This window comes from Chiloscyllium plagiosum, unplaced genomic scaffold (genome assembly GCF_037043375.1).
Source record: "Chiloscyllium plagiosum isolate Xiang-an unplaced genomic scaffold, Cpla_swu_hap1 HiC_scaffold_20, whole genome shotgun sequence".
Taxonomy (NCBI): domain Eukaryota; kingdom Metazoa; phylum Chordata; class Chondrichthyes; order Orectolobiformes; family Hemiscylliidae; genus Chiloscyllium; species Chiloscyllium plagiosum.
This window is the reverse complement of record NW_028270158.1, coordinates 18,402,829-18,425,607: the sequence shown is the minus strand read 5'-3', so window position 1 is coordinate 18,425,607 and position 22,779 is coordinate 18,402,829. Positions and strand designations below refer to the sequence as shown.

Here is a 22,779-nt window from a genome sequence, read left to right as displayed (position 1 = left end):
GCCTTCCAAGCCTGAGCCGATCCAGATCCTCTATCTAAAATTGCCACCTATTTTCTAAGGGTCTGCATCCCTTTGCTACCTGCTTATTCATGTATCTATCTAAATATATCTTCAATGATGCTATCGTTCCCGCCCCTACCACCTCCGCTGGCAAGGCATTCCAGGCACCCCACCCTCTGCATGAAGAACTTTCCACGCATATCTCCTCTAAACTTTTCCCCTCTCACTTTGAATTCATGACACCTAGTAATTGAGTTCTTTGCTTTGAGAAAATGTTTCTTGCATTCCACCCTGTCTTTATCTCTCATGATTTTGTAGATCTCAATCAGGTCCCCCCTCAACCTCCATCTTTTTAATGAAAATAATCCTAAACCACTCTCTTCATAGCTAGCACCCTCCATACCAGGCAACATCCTAGTGAACCTCCTCTGCACCCTCTCCAAAGCATCCACATCCTTTTGGTAATGTGGCGACCAGAACTGTACCCAATATTCCAAATGTGGCCAAATCAAAGTCTTATAACTGTAACATTACCAGCCAACTCTTGTACTCAGTACCCCGTCCAATGAAGGAAAGCATGCCGTATGCCGCCTTGGCCAGTCTACAGACCTGTCTTGCCATCTGTTTTAAAAAATTCTCAAGGTCAGGTTCGTAGGAGAGTAGTCTGACACAGAACAAACGACCAAGAGGCGAGTCTGCTAGAATATGAGCATTTTATTCCCCGCAGCGTCGCCACAACCAGGTCTCATACTTACAACGGGTCTGGCTTATACTCACTCTACATGTTACCGGAACTGGGAGCCGTCAGTTCTCGTAGAGCGGTTGCCAACAACCCACGCTCGGCGGTTAAACGTAACCCCGGAGCAGACTCCCGGGTCTGGCTTATACTCACTCTACATGTTACCGGAACTGGGAGCCGTCAGTTCTCGTAGAGCGGTTGCCAACAACCCACGCTCGGCGGTTAAACGTAACCCCGGAGCAGACTCACCGAACTGGAGACTTTTCCAGCTGATATACTCTTTTCCAGATATAAACATTCATGTGAACAGCAGAGCAAGGCTAAAAAACACATTCCATTCTGGTTACATACAGATAAGAAGATTCACACGGGGAGGTGTGTAATAAGATTCACACGGGACTAAGCAACACCTCCATTCCGGTTAGATTCACACATGTATTGGGACATAATTTTTAACCGTTTCACCACATTCCACTGCTTGGCCCAATACATGTGTTACATTATGATTCACACATGTATTGGGACATAATTTTACACCACACCATCTTTAGGGAACAAAGGACCTGAACACCCAGATCTCTCTGTACATCAGTTTTCCCCAGGACTTTTGCATTTACTATTTAGTTCGTTTTTGAATTGGATCTTCCAAAATACATCACCTCCCATTTGTTCGGATTAAACTCCATCTACCCAACTCTCCAATCTACCTATACTCTGCTGTATTCTCTGACAGTCCCCTTCACTATCTGCTACTCAGCCAAACTTAGTGTCATCTGCAAACTTGCTAATCGGGCAGTCTACACCTTTCTCCAAATCATTCACATATATCACAGTGATCCCAGCATGGACCCCTGTGGAACACACTGGTCACTGGTCTCCATTTTGAGAAACTCCGTTCCACTACTACTCTGTCTCCTGTTGCCCAGCCAGTTTTCTATCCATCTAGCTATAACACCCCGAACCTCATGCGACTTTACCTTCTCCATCAGCCTACTATGGGGAACCTTATCAAATGCCTTACTCAAGCACATGTGTATGACATCTATAGCCCTTCCCTCATCAATCAACTTTGTCGTCACCTCAAAGAATTCTATTAGATCTGTAAGACATGACCTTCCCTGCACAAAACCATGTTGCCTATCACTGATAAGCCCATTTTCTTCCAAATGGGTGTATATCCTATCCCTTAGTATCTTCTCCAGCAGCTTCCCTACCACTGACGTCAGACTCACAGGTCCATACTTAGCTGGATTATCCTTGCTATCCTTCATAAACAAGGGGACAACATTAGTAATTCTTCAGTTCTCCGGGACCTCCCCCGTGATCAAGGATGCTGCAAAGATATCTGTTAAGGCTCCAGTTATTTCCTCTCTCGCTTCCCTCACTAACCTTGGATAGATCCCACCTGGACCTGGGAACTTGTCCACCTTAATGCCTTTTAGAATACCCAACACTTCCTCCCTCCTTATGCTGTCTTGACCTAGAGTAGTCAAAGATCTATCCCTAGCCTCAACATCTGCTATGTCCCTCTCCTTGGTGAATACTGAAGGAAAGTATCATTAAGAATCTCACCTGTTTTCTCTGACTCCATGCCTAACTTTCCTTCTTTGTCCTTGAGTGGGCCAACCCTTTCTCTAGTTACCCTCTTGCTCCTTATATATGAATAAAAAGCTTTGACATATTCCTTAACCTTGTTTGCTAAGGATATCTCATGATGCCTTTTAGCCCTCTTAATTCTTCTTTTCAGATTAGTCCTATATTCCTGATATTCTTCCAAAGCTTTGACTGTCTTCAGTCGCCTAGACCTTATACACGCATCCTTTTTCCTCTTAGCTAGTCTCACAATTTCATTTGTCATCCATAGTTCCCTAATCTTGCCAATTCTATCCCTCATTTCACAGACTCACACCTGTCTTGCACTCTAATCAATGACTCTTTAAAAGTCTCTCACATATCGAATGTGGATTTGCCCTCAAACAGCTGCTCCCAATCTACATTCCCCAGCTCCTGCTGAATTTTGGTGTAGTTGGCCTTCCCCCAGTTTATCCCTCTTCCTTTAGGACCACTCTTGTCTTTGTCCATGAGTATTCTAAAACTTATGAAATTGTGATCACTATTCCCAAAGTAATCTCTTACTGAAACTTCAATCACCTGGCTGGGCTCATTTCCCTACACCAGGTCCAGTATGGCCCCTTCCCGAGTTAGACTATTTATATACTGTTCTCGAAAACCCTCCTCGTTGCTCCTGACAAATTCTGCTCCATCCAGACCTCTTAACGCTAAGTGAATCCCAGTCAATGTTCGGAAAATTTAAAATCTCCCATCACTACAGCCTGTTGCATCTACATATTTCCATGGTCTATTTACATATTTGTACCTCTATCTCACGCTCATTGTTTGGAGGCCTGTAGTACACCCCCAACATTGTTACTGCACCCTTGCTATTTCTGAGTTCTGCCCATATCGCCTCACTGCTTGAGTCTTCCATAGTACTCTCCTTTAGCACAGCTGTGATAGCCTCTCTGACCAGTAATGCAACTCCTCCACCCCTTTTTACCTCCCTTTCTATCCCTCCTGAAGCATCTATATCTTGGGATATTTGGTTGCCGATTGTGCCCTTCCCTCAACCGAGTCTCAGTAATAGCAATAATATCATACTCCCAGGTACTAATCCAAATCCTAAGCTCATCTGCCTTACCTACTATATCTCTTGCATTAAAACAAATGCACCTCAGACCACCAGTCCCTTTGCGTTCATCCATAGCTCCCTGACTACTCTTCCCCCTTAGTCATGCTGACTTCATTATCTAGTTACTTACAGGCTTTAGTTACTACCTCCTTCCTGTCCACTAACCATCTCATTTGGTTCCCAACCCCCGCCATATTAGTTTAAACCGTCCCCAACAGCATTAGCAAAAGCACTCTCAAGGATATTGGTTCCAATCTGGTCCAGATGTAGACCATCCAATTTTTAATTGTCCCACCTCCCCCAGAACCGGTTCCAATGTCCCAAAACTCCGAACCCCTCCCTTCTGTACCATCTCTTAAGCCACTCATTCATCCTGCCTATTCTTTCATTTCTATTCTGACTAGCACGTGGCACTGGTAGCAATCCTGAGACTACTACCTCTAAGTTTTTTAAACTTGGTTCCTAACTCCCTAAATTCTGCTTGTAGGACTTTATCCTTTTTTTTACCTTCATTGGTGCCGATATGCACCACGACAATTGGCTGTTTACCCTCCCACTTGTGAATTTTCTGCAACCAATCCAAGACCTCCCTGACCAGTGCACCTGGGAGGCCACATACCATTCTGAGTCTCTTTTGCGACCACAGAAATGCTTATCTACTCCCATTACAATAGAATACCCTATGACTATAGTCCTTCCACTCTTTTTCCCGCCCTTCTGAATAGCAGAGCCAGTCATGGTGCCATGAACCTGGCGACTGCTGCCTTCCCCTGGTGAGCCATCTCCCCCAACAGTATCCAAAACGACATACCTGTTTTGGAGGGAGATGACTGCAGGAGATACCTGCACTGCCTTCCTGCTCGTTCACTGCCTTTGGTCTTCTGTAAGTTTAAAATACACATCATTCCTTATTCCTCTGAAAGATGAATGGACAAACTGTCAGTGTAGTGTTAAGGTAATTAATCTTTTTTCTTTTAAACTCCTACCTCCTGATACCAATAGCACCACCTTAATATTTGGGTTTTGAAGTTTGGCGTTACTACCTCTGCACATGAATAGTTTCCCCAACTATTATGCACGGAACCACCACCCATCCTTATGGTTCCTTCTCAAATTCCTTAATGTTATTTTATATCTAAAAACATTGAAGTAACTTTTTAAGTCTAATCCACTACATACACTACAGATGTGCATCCACCATTCAGTATAGCACAAACGAATGATTCTGTGACTAAACATGCATTACGCAAGCTGAAACTACTTGTAATTAATACAATTCCTTTTGCCTGACAATTATCACTATCTTCTTCCAAACTTGCCATGTGATGCATAGAACTGTGGACCCTTGTTTAAGACAATTTGTTGTATAATGGTATTTCAAATCACAAAGCACACTGTTCACCATGTTTTGGGAATTTCTGGGGTTCATTTTTCTGTTATAGCTTCCCAAACCCTGCTTTCTCTTCTAATTGCCAGAGTTGTGTTTATTCTTTCTCCTCTTTGGCTCTGAGAATATTTTGCATTTGATCTTGCTTCTAGTCAGAAGTACCAGTGCCAAGGCCACACATTGCTTTTTTCTCTTGGTAAAGCCGTAACCTGGGTCCACATACTAACTTCATTTTACCTTTGATCATAAAGTTCAGCATCACCAAATATTGGTGTGAAGTCATATTAAAACATGTTGCACTCTGTTTCAGCCATTCACTTACAAAGTAATTCTAGTTAGAGTCATAGAGATGTACTGCATGGAAACAGACCCTTCGGTCCAACCCAATCTAGTCACACTTGCCAGCACCCGACCCATATCCCTCCAAACCTTTCCTATTCATATACTCCTCCAAACGCCTCTTAAATGTTGCAATTGTACCAGCCTCCACCACTTCCTCATTCCATACACACTATCCTGTGTGAAAAAGAACACTTAGCTTTGTCTTTAGGCAACATCCTCTGCTACCAGTTTCAATCCAGGCGCAAGCAAGTTGATGAGAGACCAACCAAGACCCCTTCCTTTGTGGATAGAGATTATTAACAACTCTGTGTTAGAGGTCCTTTCACAAACCAATTTTTACAAGTCAGTCCCACTAAGTTTCCCTTTCTTACTCTCAATTAATTAATTGCCAATAATCTTAATTACTTGCTACTTGAACAAGAAACTGAATGCTTATATAGGTTGTATGTACATTAGGAAGTGGGAAATCAATAGTTCTAATTAAGTGATCATTGGCAACATTGAAAGTCACTGAAGTTTGTCTATAACGTAATGAATTATTTTTCTAAGTGCACCTAATTGTACTAATTAAATAAAAAAATCATTCAGTCACTTGTATCGAAAGCAAACCTGAATATTGAAAATGGTTCTATATATTAAACATGTTCCCAAGACTTAGTATTTTATTCGATATATCTTAATGGTGCAGTAAATGAAGTGAACTTAATGGAAAGTAAAATTGCCTGCATTGTATTTTTTCACTGGGATGTTGCTCATCCTTTTCATTTTTCACACTTTTTTCTACAGACATAGGCATTGATTTGGGGTGTATCAACTTCTATATATTGTTTTCTCTGCATAGCTCTTCTGAAAATAATTGTTGTAGCATGGAGTTGGATGAAGTTCAAATGACTTCAATCTATAAAGTATTTGTTAAATGTATCTTTCACCAGTGATTTCCCTCCTGCCTCTTAGCCGGTCAGTGACGTATCATAGTCTGTTAATTCCAGTCAGCCTAATCTGTGGACACAGTTACATGTTCAATTTTATATTTTTTTAAGAAAAGATTTATTTATGTAAACTGATTTTACATGTCTACATTAACATTTCAGGAGTGCTCCTGCGTCTCCCAGTCATCCAGGACTTCTCTCTCCTCACTCGAGTGGGCTGCAGACTCCTGAATGCTTGTCACGTGAAGGTTCCCCTATTTCGCATGACCACGATTTCACAAGTTCCAAGTTGGCGTCGGTGCCAGAGGGTCGCTACTCTCAAAGTGCACCAGGTAACCATGCCCTTTTTACAAAGGAGAATTTTTAATGTAGATATCCTTGGTTTTGTGACCTAACGCTTATACAACTATTTAACACATAATGATTTTATCGCAAAATAAAGCTATTTTTAAATTCATTTCAAATGGGCATTGCTGGCTGCCAGCATTTATTGCCTGTCCCTAGTTGCCCTTGGGAAAATGGTGATGAGCTGCCTCCTGGAACCGCTGCAGGCTATCTGCTGTAGGTTGACCCACAGTGCCATTAGGGGGGGACTGCCAGGATTTTGATCCACTGACAGTGAAAGAATGCCGATTATATTTCCAAGTCAGAATGGTGAGTGGCATTCCTGTATATCTGCTAGACTGAAGTAGTCATGGGTTTGGACAGTGCTGTCTGAGGATCTTTGGTGAATCTCTGCAGTGCATCTTGTAGATAGTACGCACTGCGGCTATTGAGGGGTGGTGGTGGAGCGATTCCATACTTGTGAATACAGTACTAGTCAACGGGCTGCTTTGTCCTGGATGATGTCAAGCTTTTTGAGTGTTGTTAGGGCTGCCTCATCCAGGCATTTTGGGAGTATTCCATCATATTCCTGACTTGTGCCTTGTAGATGGTGGACTGACTTTGAGGAGTTAGGAGTGAGTTACTTGCTGTATCCAGTAATTCCTAGCTTCTGACCTGCTCTTGTAGCTACTGTGTTTACGTGATGAGTCCAGTTGAGTTACGTGATGAGTCCAGTGATAACTCCCAAGATGTTGACAGTGGGGATTCAGTGATGGTAACACTGTTGAATGCCAAGAGCTAGTGGTTAGATTGTCTCGTATTGCTGATGGTCTTTGTCTGGCATTTGTGTGCACGAATGTTACTTGCCCCTTGTCGGCCCAGGCCTGGATGTTATCCAGATCTTGTTGCATTTGAGCATGGACTGCTTCAGTATCTGAGGGGTTGTGAATGGTACTGAACATTGTGCAATCATCAACGAACATCCTCACTTCTAACCTTATGATGGTGAGAAGGTCATTGCTCTAGCAGCTGAAGATGGTTGGGTAGAGGACACTACCCTGAGGACCTCCTGCAGAGAGATCCTGGAGCTGAGGTGACTGTCCTCCAATAGCCGCAACCATTTTCCTAAGTGTCATGTATGACTCCAACCGCTGGAGAGTTTGCCCCATTGATTCCAGTTTTGCTAGGGCTCCTTGGTGCCACACTCTGTTGAATGCAGCCTAGATGTCAAGGGCTGTCACTCTCACCTCCCCTCTGGAATTCAGCTCATTTGTCCATATTTAGGTTGTAATGAGGTCAGGAGCTGAGTGGCCCTGGCTGAACCCAAACTGGACATCACTGAGCAGGTGCTGCTTGATGGCCCTGTTGATGACACCTTCCATCACTTCACTGATGATTGACAATAGAGTGTTGGGACAGTAATTGGCCGAGTTGGATTTGTCCTGCTTTTTGTGTACGAGACATATGTGGCAATTTTCCACATTGTGGGGTAGATACCAGTGTTGTAGCTGTACTGGTCAAGTCTTCAGTGCTATTGCTGGAATGTTATCAGGGCCCATAGCCTGTGCAATTTCCAGTATCTCCAAACGTTTCTTGATATCATGTGGAGTGAATTGAATTTGCTGAAGACTGATAGGAGTATACTTAAGAGGGAAATCAGGAGGGCAGAAAGGGGACATGAGATAGTTTTGGCAAATAGAATTAAGGAGAATCCAAACGGTTTTTACAAATACATTAAGGACAAAAGGGTAAGTAGGGAGAGAATAGGGCCCCTCAAAGATCAGCAAGGTGGCCTTTGTGTGGAGCTGCAGAAAAGGGGGGAGATACTAAACGAGTATTTTGCATCAGTATTTACTGTGGAAAAGGATATGGAAGATATAGAATGTATGGAAATAGATGGTGACACCTTGCAAAATGTCCATATTACAGAGGAGGAAATGCTGGATGTCTTGAAATGCATAAAAGTGGATAAATCCCCAGGACCTGATCAGATATACACTAGATCTCTGTGGGAACCTAGGGAAGTGATTGCTGGGCCTCTTGTTGAGATATTTGTATCATCGACAGTCACAGGTGAGGTGCCGGAAGACTGGAGGTTGGCTAACGTGGTGCCACTGTTTAAGAAGGGTGGTAAGGACACCAGGGAACTATAGACCAGTGAGCCTGACGTTGGTGGTGGGCAAGTTGTTCGAGGGCATCCTGAGGGACAGGCATGTATTTGGAAAGGCAAGGACTGATTATGGATAGTCAACATGGCTTTGTGTGTGGGAAATCATGTCTCACAAACATGATTGAGTATTTTGAAGAAGTAACAAAGAAGATTGATGAGGGCAGAGTGGTAGATGTAATCTGTATGGACTTCAGTAAGGCGTTCGACAAGGTTCCCCATGGGAGACTGTTTAGCAAGGTTAGATCTCACGGAATACAGGGAGAACTAGCCATTTGGATACAGAACTGGATGAAAGGTAGAGGACTGAGGGTTGTGGTGGAGGGTTGTTTTTCAGACTGGAGGCCTGTGACGAGTGGAGTGCCACAAGGATCAGTGCTGGGTCCTCTACTTTTTGTCATTTACATAAATGATTTGGATGCGAACATAAGAGATACAGTTAGTAAGTTTGCAGATGACACCAAAATTGGAGGTGTAGTAGACAGAAAAGAAGGTTACCTTGGATTACAACAGGATCTTGACCAGATGGGCCAGTGGGCTGAGAAGTGGCAGATGGAGTTTAATTCCGATAAATGTGAGGTGCTGCATTTTGGTAAAGCAAATCTTAGCAGGACATATACACTCAATGGTAAGGTACTAGGGAGCGTCACTGAACAAAGAGACCTTGGAGTGCAGGTTCATAGCTCCTTGAAAGTGGAGTCGCAGGTAGATAGGATAGTGAAGAAGGAGTTTGCTATGCTTTCCTTTATTGGTTAGAGTATTGAGTACAGGAGTTGGGAGTCATGTTGCAGCTGTACAGGACATTGGTTAGGCCACTGTTGGAATATTGTGTGCAATTCTGGTCTCCTTCTCATCAGAATATTGTGAAAATTGAAAGGGTTCAGAAAAGATTTACAAGGATGTTACTAGGGTTGGAGGACTTGAGCTATAGGGAGAGGCTGAACAGGCTGGGACTGTTTTCCCTGGAGCGTTGGAGGCTGAGGGGTGACTTTATAGAGGTTTACAAAATTGCGAGGGGCATGGATAGGATAAATAGGCAAGGTCTTTTCCCTAGGGTCAGAGTCCATAACTAGAGGGCATAGGTTTAGGGTGAGAGAGGAAAGATATAAAACAGACCTAAGGGTCAACTGTTTCACACAGAGGGTAGTGCATGTATGGAATTAGCTGCCAGAGGAAGTGGTGGAGGCTGGCGCAATTGCAACATTGAAAAGGCATTTGGATGGTTATATTAATAGGAAGGGTTAGGAGGGATATGGGCCAGGTACTGGCAGGTGGGACTAGATTGGGTTGGGATATCTGGCCGACATGAACGGGTTGGACCGAAGGGTCTGTTTCCATGCTGTACACCTCTTTGACTCTATGACTCTATGGTATCTGTAATGCTGGGGACCACTGGAGGAGGCCATGATGGATCATCCACTTGACACTTCTGGCTGAAAATTGAATTGAATTTATTGTCACATGTACTAAGATACAGTGAAAAGCTTTGCCTTGCAAGCAATACAGGCAAATCACACAGTTAAGTAGCACAGATAAGTAAACAATAGGTAAATAGCGGCAAAAACAAAAACACAGGTACAGACAAATGTTAAGAGTTTGTGAGTCCATTCAATATTCTAATAACAGTGGGGTAGAAACTTTCAAAATCGACTGCTGCGTGTGCTCAGGCTTCTGTACCTTCTCCCCAATGGTAGAAATTATAGAAAAACATTGTCAGGGTGGGATGCATTCGATTAGATTATTAGATTAGATTACTTAGTGTGGAAACAGGCCATTCGGCCCAACAAGTCCACACCGACCCTCCAAAGAGTAACCCCACCCTGACTCATTCCCCTACATTTACCCCTTCACCTAACACTATAGGCAATCAAAGTTTGTGCGAAGATTTGTAGCTCGGGTGCTCGTTGTTGTGGTTCTGTTCGCCGAGCTGGAAGTTTTTGTTGCAAACGTTTCGTCCCCTGGCTAGGTGACATCATCAGTGCTTGGGAGCCTCCTGCGAAGCGCTTCTTTGATGTTTCCTCCGGTGTTTATAGTGGTCTGTCCCTGCCGCTTCCGGTTGTCAGTTTCAGCTGTCCGCTGTAGTGGTTGGTATATTGGGTCCAGGTTGATGTGTTTGTCAAAATCCTCTCCATCAACAAACACATCGACCTGGACCCAATATACTAACCACTACAGCGAACAGCTGAAACTGACAACCGGAAGCGGCAGGGACAGACCACTATAAACACCGGAGGAAACATCAAAGAAGCGCTTCGCAGGAGGCTCCCAAGCACTGATGATGTCGCCTAGCCAGGGGACGAAACGTTTGCAACAAAAACTTCCAGCTCGGCGAACAGAACCACAACAACTATAGGCAATTTAGCATGCCCAATTCGCCTAACCTGCACACCTTTGGATTGTGGGAGGAAACCGGAGCACTCTGAGGAAACCCATGCAGACACGGAGAGAATGTGCAAACTCCACACAGACAGTTGCCCAGGGTGGGTATTGAACCCAGGTCTCTGGCGCTGAGACAACAGTACTAACCACTGTGCCACCGTGCCAGAATGCTGGTGGGCTTTCCTTGACAGCGGGCCTGGTGGATCCTATAGATGGGAGGTTGGTCTTTGTGATTGTCCAGGCCAAGTTCACCAATGTCTTCAACCATCTCAGATCTTGAATAGTACAATTGCCATAGCAGATAGTGATACATCCAGACAGAATGCTCTCAATGGCACACCTATAAAAGTTGGCAGGGATATTTGCCGCCATGTGAAATTTCCTCAGCTGCCTGAGGAAGAGGAGACGTTGTTAGGTCTTTGTAACCAGTGTGTCCACATGAAGAGTCCAAGAAAGCTTGATGTGGGTGACCACTCCAAGGAGCTTGACACACTCCACTCGTTCCACCTCTTCTGTTAATGTTTAGGGGGAGCGTGAGTAACATCCTGCTGAAAGTCAATAATGAGTTTCTTGGTTTTGCTGGCATTGAGAATTAGGTTGTTCTCAGTGCACCATTTTTCCAGGTCTTCCACCTCCCGTCTGCGAAAGCTTCAGCCTTATCTTTTGCACTGATGTGCTGGGCTCTTACATCATTGAAGATGGGTATATTTGTGGAGCTGCACCCTCCACTAAGTTCTTTAATTGTCCACCACTATTCACAACTGGATATGGGAGGACTGCAGAGCTTAGATTTGATCTGTTGGTTGTGGGATCACTTAGCTCTTTCTCTCACTTGCTGCTTATGCTGCTTGGCATGTTTGATGGCTTCATAGGTTGACACATTGTCTTCAGTTTTGCCTGGCATTCCCTCTAGGACTCTCCATTAAACCAAGATTGATTCACTGGCTTGATGGTAATGGTTGAGTGAGGATATGCTGAGCCATCAGCTTATGGGTTGTGCTGGACTATAATTCTGCTGTTGATGGCCCACAGTGTCTCATGGATCCCAGTCTTGAGTTGCTAGACCTGATCGAAGTCTGTACCACTTAGCATGGTGATAGTGCCACACAACATTGGACGCTATTCTCAACGTGAAGGCAGGAAGCCCTCTCCACAAGGACTGTACATTGGTTGCTCTTACTGATAGTGTCATGGACAAATGCATCTGCATCTGGCAGATTGGCCAGGATGAGGTCAAGTATGTTTTTCCTCCTTGTTGTTTCCCTCACCACCTGCCCCAGACCCAGTCAAGAAGCTATGTCCTTTAGGACCCGATCAGCTCGATCTGTAGTACTTCTGCCGAGCCACTCTTGGTAGTGGACATTGAAATCTCCCATCCAGAGTACATTTTGTGCCCTTACCATCCTTAGTGCTTCCTCTAGGTGTTGCTCAACATTGAGGAGTACTGATTTGTCAACTGAGGGAGGACCGTATTTGGTAATCAGCAAGATGTTTCCTTGCCCATGTTTGACCTGAAGCCATGAGACTTCATGGGGTCTAGAGTCAATGTTGAGGACTCCCACAGCAACTCCCTCCCAACTGTATACCACTGTGCCATCACCTCTGCTGGGTCTGTCCTGCCGATGAGACAGAAATACTGAGTGATGGTGGTGTCTGGGACATTGTCTGTAAGATATGATTCCTTGAGTATAACTATGTCAGTCTGTTGCTTGACTTGTCTCACCCCTAGATGTCAATGACGAGGACTTTGCAGGGTTCACAGGGCTGTTTCTGCCGTTGTCTTTTCCTGTGTTGAGTTCAATACCAAGTGATTCATCCAGTTTCATTTCTTTGAGACTTTGTAGCATGCTAAGCCATTTCAGAGGGCAGTCAAGAGTCAACCACATTGCTGTGGGCCTGGAGTCACATGTAGGCCAGAGCAGGTGAGAATGTCAGATTTCTTTCCCTGAAGGGCATTAGTGAATCAAATGGGTTATTCCCACCATCGACCATGATTTCATGGTGATTCTTAATTCCAGATTTTTCTTTTCACATAATTGTTGATTTTATTTTTGATTTTTTTAAAAACATTTTACAAGTCCACTCAGATTAAGTCTTCATAATTTTTCCCCACTCTCTTTTGTTCAGGTTTTCTCCATTGTTTAAGACACGAGACATTGTTCCTTTGTTTCAGCAGAACTTTTAGTTGTCTTCCATTCAGTTGTTATACCACCACGTAGTCACAAGAAAGGAGCTAGAAATTGTCATAGAATAAATTAGTTACTTTTTAGTCCTTATTGTGGGTGAAGTTACAAGCCCATACATAATGCTTTCTCTCTCAGCTTGAGAAAGATCAAGGACTTAAAACCATTTTCCTGCAGCTCTGCTTTGATGTGTGTTGATTCAGTAATGCTTTGCACTATTTAAATACAGTCATTGTTAGCAAAGTATTCACGTTGCAAGCACTTGTTTCAGACTGTGATGAAGGAGTGAGATGGAGTCAGTGGTAATAGAATGGAGGCTGTGGTGGCCGTAGAAAAACTTTGTTTTTTTCAGAAGTATAGTTGGAGGAAATTGCAGTTTATGTGGGACTGGGTGTCAGAGAACCACCCTGATGGTACACAACCACCTGATGAAGGAGCGGCACTCTAAAAGCTAATGTGCTTCCAATTAAACCTGTTGGGCTATAACCTGGTGTTATGTGATTTTTAACTTTGTATACCCCAGTCCAACACTGGCATCTCCAAATCATGATGGTACTGAGGCAGTGAAGAGGTTGGAAGAGATGGTAGTAAAGTAGAACTGGGCCAGAACAAACTACATTTAAAATGGATATTTTGATTGTGACCGTTATCGCCTCAGCCAGAGGGCTTTTCGTTATCTTAAAAGTGTTACTCTTAATATAAATGTGGAGGAAGAGCAAGGGTGCTCGGACTAAGGTTTCATGATACCATGTAATAGAAATATTTCTCTACTCTTTTTAAACCGAAAATAAAACTTCTTTGACACTCCTTATCAAATGCTCCCAGGACTGATACAGCATGGGGTTAGATTACTCTATGCTTGCATTTTGAAGTTGTGTTTGATTTATTAAGTTGGAAACTTGTGGTTGCATTTGCTAATTGTAATGAGTGTTTTCTTTCCAGGGTCTCCAGTTAGTGGCCAGCCTGTTATAATGGCAGTTCCTCCCCAACCTCCTAGTGTTGTAACCAAATCTATGGCTTATATGCCCACCTCCTTAATAACTTCCCAACAGTCCACTGGGCATGCCATTCATGTGCTTCAGCAAGCGCCCACTGTAACCATGGTGAGGGTGCTAACGACATCAGCCAACACCTCAAATGGCTACATCCTTACCAATCAGAGCCATATCGGAAGTGGGCAGGTCATTCACGATGGTTCCAATGACCAGAAAGGTAAGTAATTACAGTTCTATTGATGTATGGCTTGTTAAAAAAAAGATAATATGTTTTATTAAAATCCTGCATTGCTGTTTACGTAACTTCACGTCAGTTCACATTTTGGCATTTGTTTCTTTGCATTGAAAATTCTGTATTCACCTTTATGATGAAAACTATCATTTTAAACTTGGCACGCTATGATTACATTTCCTGCCAGAGGTGACACTAATTGTCTTGATTCTGCATTTCTCAGCTTTTTTTCTGTACTAGAGAGATGTACTAAATGTCTTGGGCCTACAATTGGGTGTAGTCTGTTTAGATAGAAAAGTTGTGGGGCTTTGCTAAATTGATTTTTGGGGCTGATTGTCATAATTACCTTTGATATCATTCTGTTTCTGTGAGAGTCTCCCACTCATCCCCGTTTATGTTAATGTAAAAGCCCAGCACTTCATTTTTGCTCCATTATCCATCAGTTGCCTTATCTACCACATGCCTTCCACCATTCTTATATGACACCTTTGCCACCATTCTTTGCTTCTCTGTGACTGCCTCTTTCTGCTCACCTCATTTTGCATTGCATTGCAGGCTCGATCCCTGTCTGTTTTGACCACATTATTTTAGTATGCCCATTCTTCTATTGAAGGATATTCTCTGTGTTTATTCCATACCTTTGACTTTACCTTTGTTCCATTTTGTAGTACTCCTCCAACTTCTCAATATCTGCAAGCTGAAATGACCTCTCTAACATTTCTTTTGCTGATGTTTAACTATTCTCTCTTTTTTCAACTAAGTTGGTGATGTCCTATTTTGGTCAATATTTTGATAGTATTTAAATATTTTGGTCCTGCTTGTTTGCCACTTGTCATCACCTATATAACCTATTTAAAAATGCATTATGTAAGTTAATATCACCTTTTTTTGTTTTGGAGGTTTACTCTGGCTATTGTTATGATATGGGGTAAACCCCTCTGTTATTTAAACCAAACATCCAGAAAAACTCACCTTGCCTCGTAAACTGTTAAAGTATGAGTGACAGAGAACTCGCAAATTCCACCACTTACAGAAAATAACGTAATCTTTTTTAAACTCTAAAAGTGAACATTAACACTTCTAAGCTATTCACAAGTCTAAGCCCCCCTTTCTCTTAACTGCTTATTATCTGCCTCCAACTCTGTAACAATATGCTGTTCCAGTAAGACATTTATTAAAATTACATCAACTTAATTTCAAAACACACAGCTGCTCTCGTCTTCTGTGTCTGTCATCTTCTGGCTGAAGATTTCCCTGGGTCATTGTCTTTTTACTACAAGTATGTTTCATATGAGAAGGAGAGTGTTTCCTCATTTCTTAGAGAGCAAGATGTTAGCTCTCCGTGTGTTTCTGTCTCAATGGCAGTTGCTATCTGACCAATTTTCAAAATGCCCACGTTCTGTGTCCCCCAACAACGGATTGTCTCATTAGTTTGATGTTGGCAAAACAATAAATTCAAACTTGATTGGGTTTTAGTATCCTAGGGCATAATTTAAACTGGTTAAATTCAATTTGTTGTCAAAACAGCAACCAAAGCTCAGGTATCTATTTCACAGCCAAATGTTACATGTTTTCAATTTTCCCGTACACTCTAGGACTGCTGTCTAGCCACATACACAGATGCTTGTCAGCTCTCAGTTTAGAACAGCATTCACTGTCTCTTAAAGGAATGATACACACCTTCAACCTCATAACAGTATCAATAACTTAAGACTCCTAAATTATTATTTGCGTATCACATATTTTTTACTTGCTGTTCAAATAAAAACTTGCACTTCTTAATTTGTGCATCCACATATGCAAGGTTGCCTGGGCTTGTCAGAAAGTAAGAACAGAGGGAATGGTCAGTTCTGCCCTTCCAGTCTCCAAGTACTAAATCACACTACTTCATCCTGAACTAGCTAGCCTAACGTGTGTGCAATGTTGCCAAAGCTCGTCCAAGAATTTGAATGGTGGGAGTGATCTGTTCTATCCTTCCCGTGTCTGTCCTGTTCTGTCAGATTACAGTTCCTTGTACCTTGTTCATGATAAACTCTGGATAGACTAAACCTTCCTTTTTTGAGGCTCAATAATTGGCCTGTGCTCGGATAGCTGGACCCCACTTCTCCAGTTTTTTGATCACCTAGCATAGTTAATTTACTGTTCTCCAACCTAGTAATCTCATCTTTGCCAATGAAGTGGTTAGTACTGCTGCCTTACAGCCTTGGGTGGCTGTCTGTCCATGTGGAGTTTGCATCTGCTTGGGTTTCTGCCAGGTGCTCCAGCTTCCTCCCACAGTCCAAAGATGTATGGGTTATGTGGATTGACCATGCTGAATTGCTCCATAGTGTCCAGGGATGTCTAGGATAGGTGGATTAGCCATAGTAAATGTGGAATTATAGGCATAGAGTGAGGTGGGGAGTTGATTGGGATGCTATTTGGATGGTCAATGCAGACTTGATGGGCTGAACAGGAGAAAATGAGGACTGCAGATGCTGGAGATCAGAGCTTAAAAATGTGTGGCTGGAAAAGTGCAGCAGGTCAGGCAGCATCAAAAGAATAGGAGAATCGACATTTCGGGCATAAGCCCTTCTTCAGGAATGATGGGCTGAACAGCCTCTATTTTCACTTTATGGATGCTATGAATCCAAGCAACAAGCCCAACCAGTTACACATTTGGCAAAACATATAATCATATCAATTTAATATTTAATTTTATTTAGAGAAACCTCTTGCAGGTTTTCATCTGTTCAGTTCCATTAACAATTGCATAGTTGCTCGAAATCAGAAATATTTAACAAGCTTGGAATCATGATAGCTCGACCTTAGAAATGAAAGTCACTTAAATGTTGATCACTGCAGGCAAACTTCATGTCAGGCCTTAAAAGTTAATAGGATTGATTGGACTCCATGTTACAGATTCTACGTATTTCACCTCCTTCCTTCTTTATACACTTGACTCATGTATTTTTTATGCATGTACACCACTTCCTTCCCCCTTTCATCAGGTGTCATACCGTTACGGGGGCAGTAGGAAAAGAGAGGAATCACATCATTCGGGGCGGCACAGTGGCTCAGTGGTTAGCACTGCTGCCTCACAGCACCAGGGACCTGGGTTCGATTTCTGCCTCGGGCGACTGTCTGTGTGGAGTCCCTGTGTCTGCGGGGGTTTCGTCCGGGTGCTCCGGTTTCCTCCCACAGTCCAAAATCATACAGGTTAGGTGAATTGGCCAGGCTAAATTGCCTATAGTGTTAGGCGCATTAGTCAGAGGTAAATATGGGGAATGTGTCTGGATGGGTTACTCTTCGGAGGGTAGGTGTGAACTTGTTGGCCAAAGAGCCTGTTTTGACACTGTAGAGAATCTAATCAAAGCATCACCATTTATACATTATCTGGATCCTTCAGTTAGATTTGGCCCTATGGCTTACCCAAGGAATTCCTTTCTGGAAACCTCTTGCACTATTGAAGTTCTTCCTTTCTCTTGCTTTGTCACGTTCGTAAAGAACAAGAAGATAAAACATTACCATAAGCTAAGTTTTAACCAGCACATGTGAGAATACTCTGATCCAGGGTGAGCGTGCATATTCATTTTCCAGTTCCACAGGTCATTCCAGCAGATGGTCACCTGTATTTCCTCATTATCCTGTTCCACTTGCTGATTTTATGTTAGAAAGTGTGATGGATTTTATGCACTTCATCTAACCTTCTTCAGATCTCAGTCTCTGACAATGGAGTTATGGTGAAGGAGATTTGGTTAATAATCTGTTCCAGGCAGTCCTTCAAATTATCACCAGCTTTTAAGACCACTCTTTCTTGCCTGTGTATGTACACCAGATCCATCTGGGCTACCCTTTCGGAAGCATTGTAGTTAAAGCAGGTTGTTTTATTATCTAGGAAATATTATGTCCCAGCATGCCTGAATGATGTTTGCAAAGTGCTCACACAATATCTCCTCTTGTTTAGAAATGCGACTTGAGCACTGACACTACCTCATAGTGTGGTTAGAGATGGCCTTAAAACTGCAAAAGTTCTCCTTGGTGACGCAGTTAGGATATGAGCATACTGTAGTCAATTCCTCATTAGTACATCCCTCCAAGTATATTTCCAGTATTAACTTGTCCTGTTAGTGGTGGATACAGTGATACATAACGTGGTGTTTTTCCCTCGTCACTCCAATATCCTTTACCTGATATACTTCCTTAGGAGTGATTTTAAAATAATAATAAGCATTGCGCTATCATTCCCTATAACATTCCAACCTTCACAGTGGAGTCAGTCAGTATTGGTAGAATTCTGCAATTTGGCAACTAGTCAGATTGCTTGGATTTTGGGGATAAATTCTTAACCTGCTAATTGCTGATCCAGAGGGTACTTCTCTTTGAATTTGTTTCTGATTTTCTCTGGTTGTTTGACAACCCAACCACCAGAGGTAGAGAGGGCATAAGTTTTAGCTTCTCTCTTTCCTGACTCATTTATTTCCCTGGATAATATATTGATTATTTTTGCATGATCGTCCATGATAGACACCACCATTTTAACCAGTTTGGTTGATTCATGGGCATTGTAGTACCTCTTCATCATAAACTTTGGTCTTTCCGCAGGATCTCCTTCATTGACTACTGAGGGTCCTGATTTTTTTAGGGGGGCTAACTGGGCTAAGTTAAGATATTTGCTACTATTCCATAACTAAATTCTGCCATTGTATCTTTCATCACTATACTTTAACCCTTCAAACTTACTCGGGGCCATTGTCTCAGCCAGGTCATTGCTTTCTCAGTCAGTTTTCCTCTGGAGCTCTGGCCTGGGATCCCTGTGCCTAAACTCCCTGCTCGGCCACTTCATCAATTTTCCAAATAATGTTCAGGTTAAACCTGAGCACCTTGAACGTAATGTCAAAACTGAAATGTTTAGGATTATGGTGTACGCTATGATACAAAATCTTTGTTTTTCCAACAGCATTTGTCCATTTGCTGCCTTAGGGCTTAATACTAGTAAGGGGAATCTTTTGGCATTAGTTGTGATGTTTTACTGGCACGCAGTGTGGGAGCATTTGCACTGTTATCATGGGAGATTCAGTCATGGCATTAGGGACTCTTCATAGGAATACATTTCCCGTGTGCACCTACTACAGTCCTGTAGATTGCAAATGTTCCATCCTGTGCTCTTTGGCGGAGAATGATTGAACTGGGTAAACTCTGTTGCTCTTAATATGTATTGGCCTTTGGTTGAGTAGCAACATCCTCCTGTTCTTTGCTCTTAATGAATACACACTAATTAGTTTTGGGGACTTTAGGTACATTCCATCTTAACGGGATCCATACAATTGTCACCATACTTTGTTACAAGCAGACCTTTCCTGCAATGTAAAACAATTTGCTTCCCAACGGGCATGTTCAACATTGTGTACTTTGTGTTGCATTCAACACCATTTATGGTGTACTATAGTCTCATCTGCCTTGGATGTTGGACCATGGTCACAGTTCCCTTAACGATGGAAGGGGTAACTCTCAATCTCAGGAATATCAACATGGTGCATAATGTTCTGTAAGACACATTTTTGACAATTTGCAAAGGCTGTTAACCAGAAGTCTTGCCAGGGAGGTTGGGGCACTAGAATGTTTTAGTGGCAAGGGACAGTTTCATTCGGGGGACTAGATACTGTTCTCTGCAGTTGCAACACGAAAGTTGTGCTGCCAGTCTGGTGTCAGGGTAACGGACATCTCCGGGCTGGAGAGGAACTTTTGAATGGGAGGGAACAAATCCAATTGTCATTATCCGTATTGGTACCAATGACACTTGATTGGACTATTAAAAAGGTTCAGCTAAAAGATTCTGAACAGTTATGAGCTAAACTAAAATGTAGAACCTCTGAGGTAATAATCTCAGGATAATTACTTGTGGCTATGTGCAAACTGGTATAGAAAAAATGGAGTCTAGGTGTTGATCTTTGAGCCATAAATTTATGGGAGAAATAGGTTTTAGTTAATGGGGCACTGGTGTTAATACTAGGGTAGAAGGCAACTGTTTTGGTGAGATGGGATTCACTTGAACCATGCAGGGATCAAGCCCTGGTGAATCGAATAACTAGAGAGCTTTAAGTGAAATAGAGTGAGGGTAGATTCAGGAAAGGAGAAACATTAAAGTGAAAGGATATGGCAACATTGCAGGGCACTTACTTAGATGATGCTGCCTAGAATGGGTCAGGCAAGGGCAGAGTGTATAAGCAAATGTAAACAGCAGGAAAATCAGAAATTACTGGGAGAGCTCAGCAGGTCTGGCAGCAGCTGTGGAGAGAAAGCAGAGTTAGCATTTCAGATCCAGTGACCCTTCAGAATAGGTTGGTTTCTTGTAAACAGCAGCATAAAGGGTCAAGGAGAAAGGATTTCTTTTTAAAAAAAGTATCAAATTAAAGGCTGTTTACCTAACTGTGCATTAGGGTCAAAGTCGTCAAAATGGCTTGCACGTCTGTTACTGTGTGGCAAACAGCACCTCTGTTTGGAGGACTGGGTATACTCCTTCCCTTGCTTAGGCATATTGGGAGAGTAGTGAATATGCGACCAAAAAAGGGGTACATTCTATTCGTTCCCATCAACTTTGTGTAAAGTTACTGAGTGATCGAACTCAGAGTATCTGTAGATCCTTCCTGAAGGCTAACATGGGAGGCTGTCAGCCATACCTTTCAGTTGGTCATTGTTGAATAGTACCAGTTCTATTCATCTGCATGTGGTGCTCCGTTCAGGTCATTGGGAACATGCAGGTCCAGGTGTGCAGGGGCTATCCTGGCTTTTGAGTGAATGATTGCCCATTTGGCTGTTTGGTGCTTTCTTTGTGCTCTCCCTCCTCCCCTGACTCGCTGTCACAGTCGTCCATAATATATCCCTCAATCACTTTGATGCTTGCCCTGACAAGGGCTGTAATTACTCTTTGATCTGAGTATGCTATTTTTCCTTAACCGTGCATTAATATGCCACATTTCATGGAATTCCTGCAGTGCAGTTAGAGGCTATTCAACCCATTGAGTCTGCACCAATCCTCTGATTATATCATCCTATCCCATAACCCCACGTTAATTATAGTTAACACAGCTAGTGTCAGTCTTCATGGAAAACATGAATAACATCCCAAAAATTCAGAAGTTAGGTGGGCAGAGGTGAGTATGGTGGCAATCACCAAGAAAAGGGTATTAGAAAAACTGAATAGCCTGAAGGTGGATAAATGACCTGGACCAGAGGGACTGCACTGCAGAGTTGTAAAGGAGATAGCTGAAGAAGTAGTGGAAATATTGGTGGTGATATTCCAGGAATCACTGGATCAAGGGCGGGTGCTGAAAATGGGTAATGTTAACACACACACACTCGCACACACGTTTAGGAAGGGAGTAAAGCAAAAGACAGGAAATTACATGCCAATTAGCCAGATCTCAATTGTTGGTAAGATTTTGGAGCTCAATGTGCAGAATGAGGTTTCTGAATACTTGGAAGTGTATGGTAAGATAGGGCAAAGTCAGCATTGTTGCATCAAAGGAAGGTCATGCCTGACAAATCTGTTCGAATTCTTTGACAGGTAATGAACAGGTTAGACGAGGGATAGCCAACAGATGTTATTTACTTTCAGAAGGCCTTAGAAAAGGTGCCGCACAGGAGGCTGCTGAGTCAGATAAGAGTCCATGATGTTAGAGGCAAGGTGTTAACATGGAGAGAAAATTGGCTGCCTGGCGGAGAGTAGGGATAAAGGGGTTTTTCTCAGGATGGTAGCCGGTGACTGGTGGTGTTCTGCTAGAGTCAGTGTTTGGACCGCAACTATTCACTTAATACATTAATGATCTGGCATTCTGGCAAAGTTTGCAGATAATACAAAGACAGGTGGAGGAACAGGTAATATTGAGGAGGTGGGGAGGATGCAGAAGGATTGGGACAGATTAGGAGAGTGGGCAAAGAAATGGCAGATGGACTACAACATGAGAAATATGAGGTCATGCACTTTGGTAGGAACAATAGAGGTATGGATTATTTTCTAAATGGGTAAAAAGATCTGAAATACAAAGAGTCTTGGGAGTCCTAGTCCAGGATTCTGTTAAGGTAAACTTGCATGTTGAGTTGATAGGAAGGCAAATACAACGTTGGCATTGATTTCAATAGGATTTGAATATAAAAGCAGGGCTACATTTCTGAGGCTTTATAAGGCTCTGGTCAGATGACATTTGGTGTATTGTGTGCAGTTTTGGGCCCTATATCACAAAGATGTGCTGGCCCAGAGGAGGTTCAGAAGAGTGATCCCAGGAATGAAAGTCTTAATGTATGAGGAATGTTGGGGTCTATACGCGATGGAGTTTAGAAGGATGAGAAGCAACCGAATTGAAACTTACAGCATACTGAATGGCCTGGACAGAGTGGACTTTATGAGAATGTTTCCATTAGCAAGAGGGCACAGACT

General features: G+C 42.8%; 1 protein-coding gene across 1 annotated transcript in view; it reads left to right on the top strand.

The window, feature by feature from the left end:
• The window catches only part of foxk1 (forkhead box K1), a 130,547-nt gene that overhangs the window by 91,540 nt on the left and 16,228 nt on the right, over positions 1-22,779 (top strand). Inside the window, exons 6-7 of the mRNA XM_043711910.2 lie at positions 6,249-6,418; positions 14,082-14,351. Of these exons, the coding sequence (XP_043567845.1) occupies positions 6,249-6,418; positions 14,082-14,351 (440 nt within the window). The remainder of the gene's footprint in view (positions 1-6,248; positions 6,419-14,081; positions 14,352-22,779) is intronic.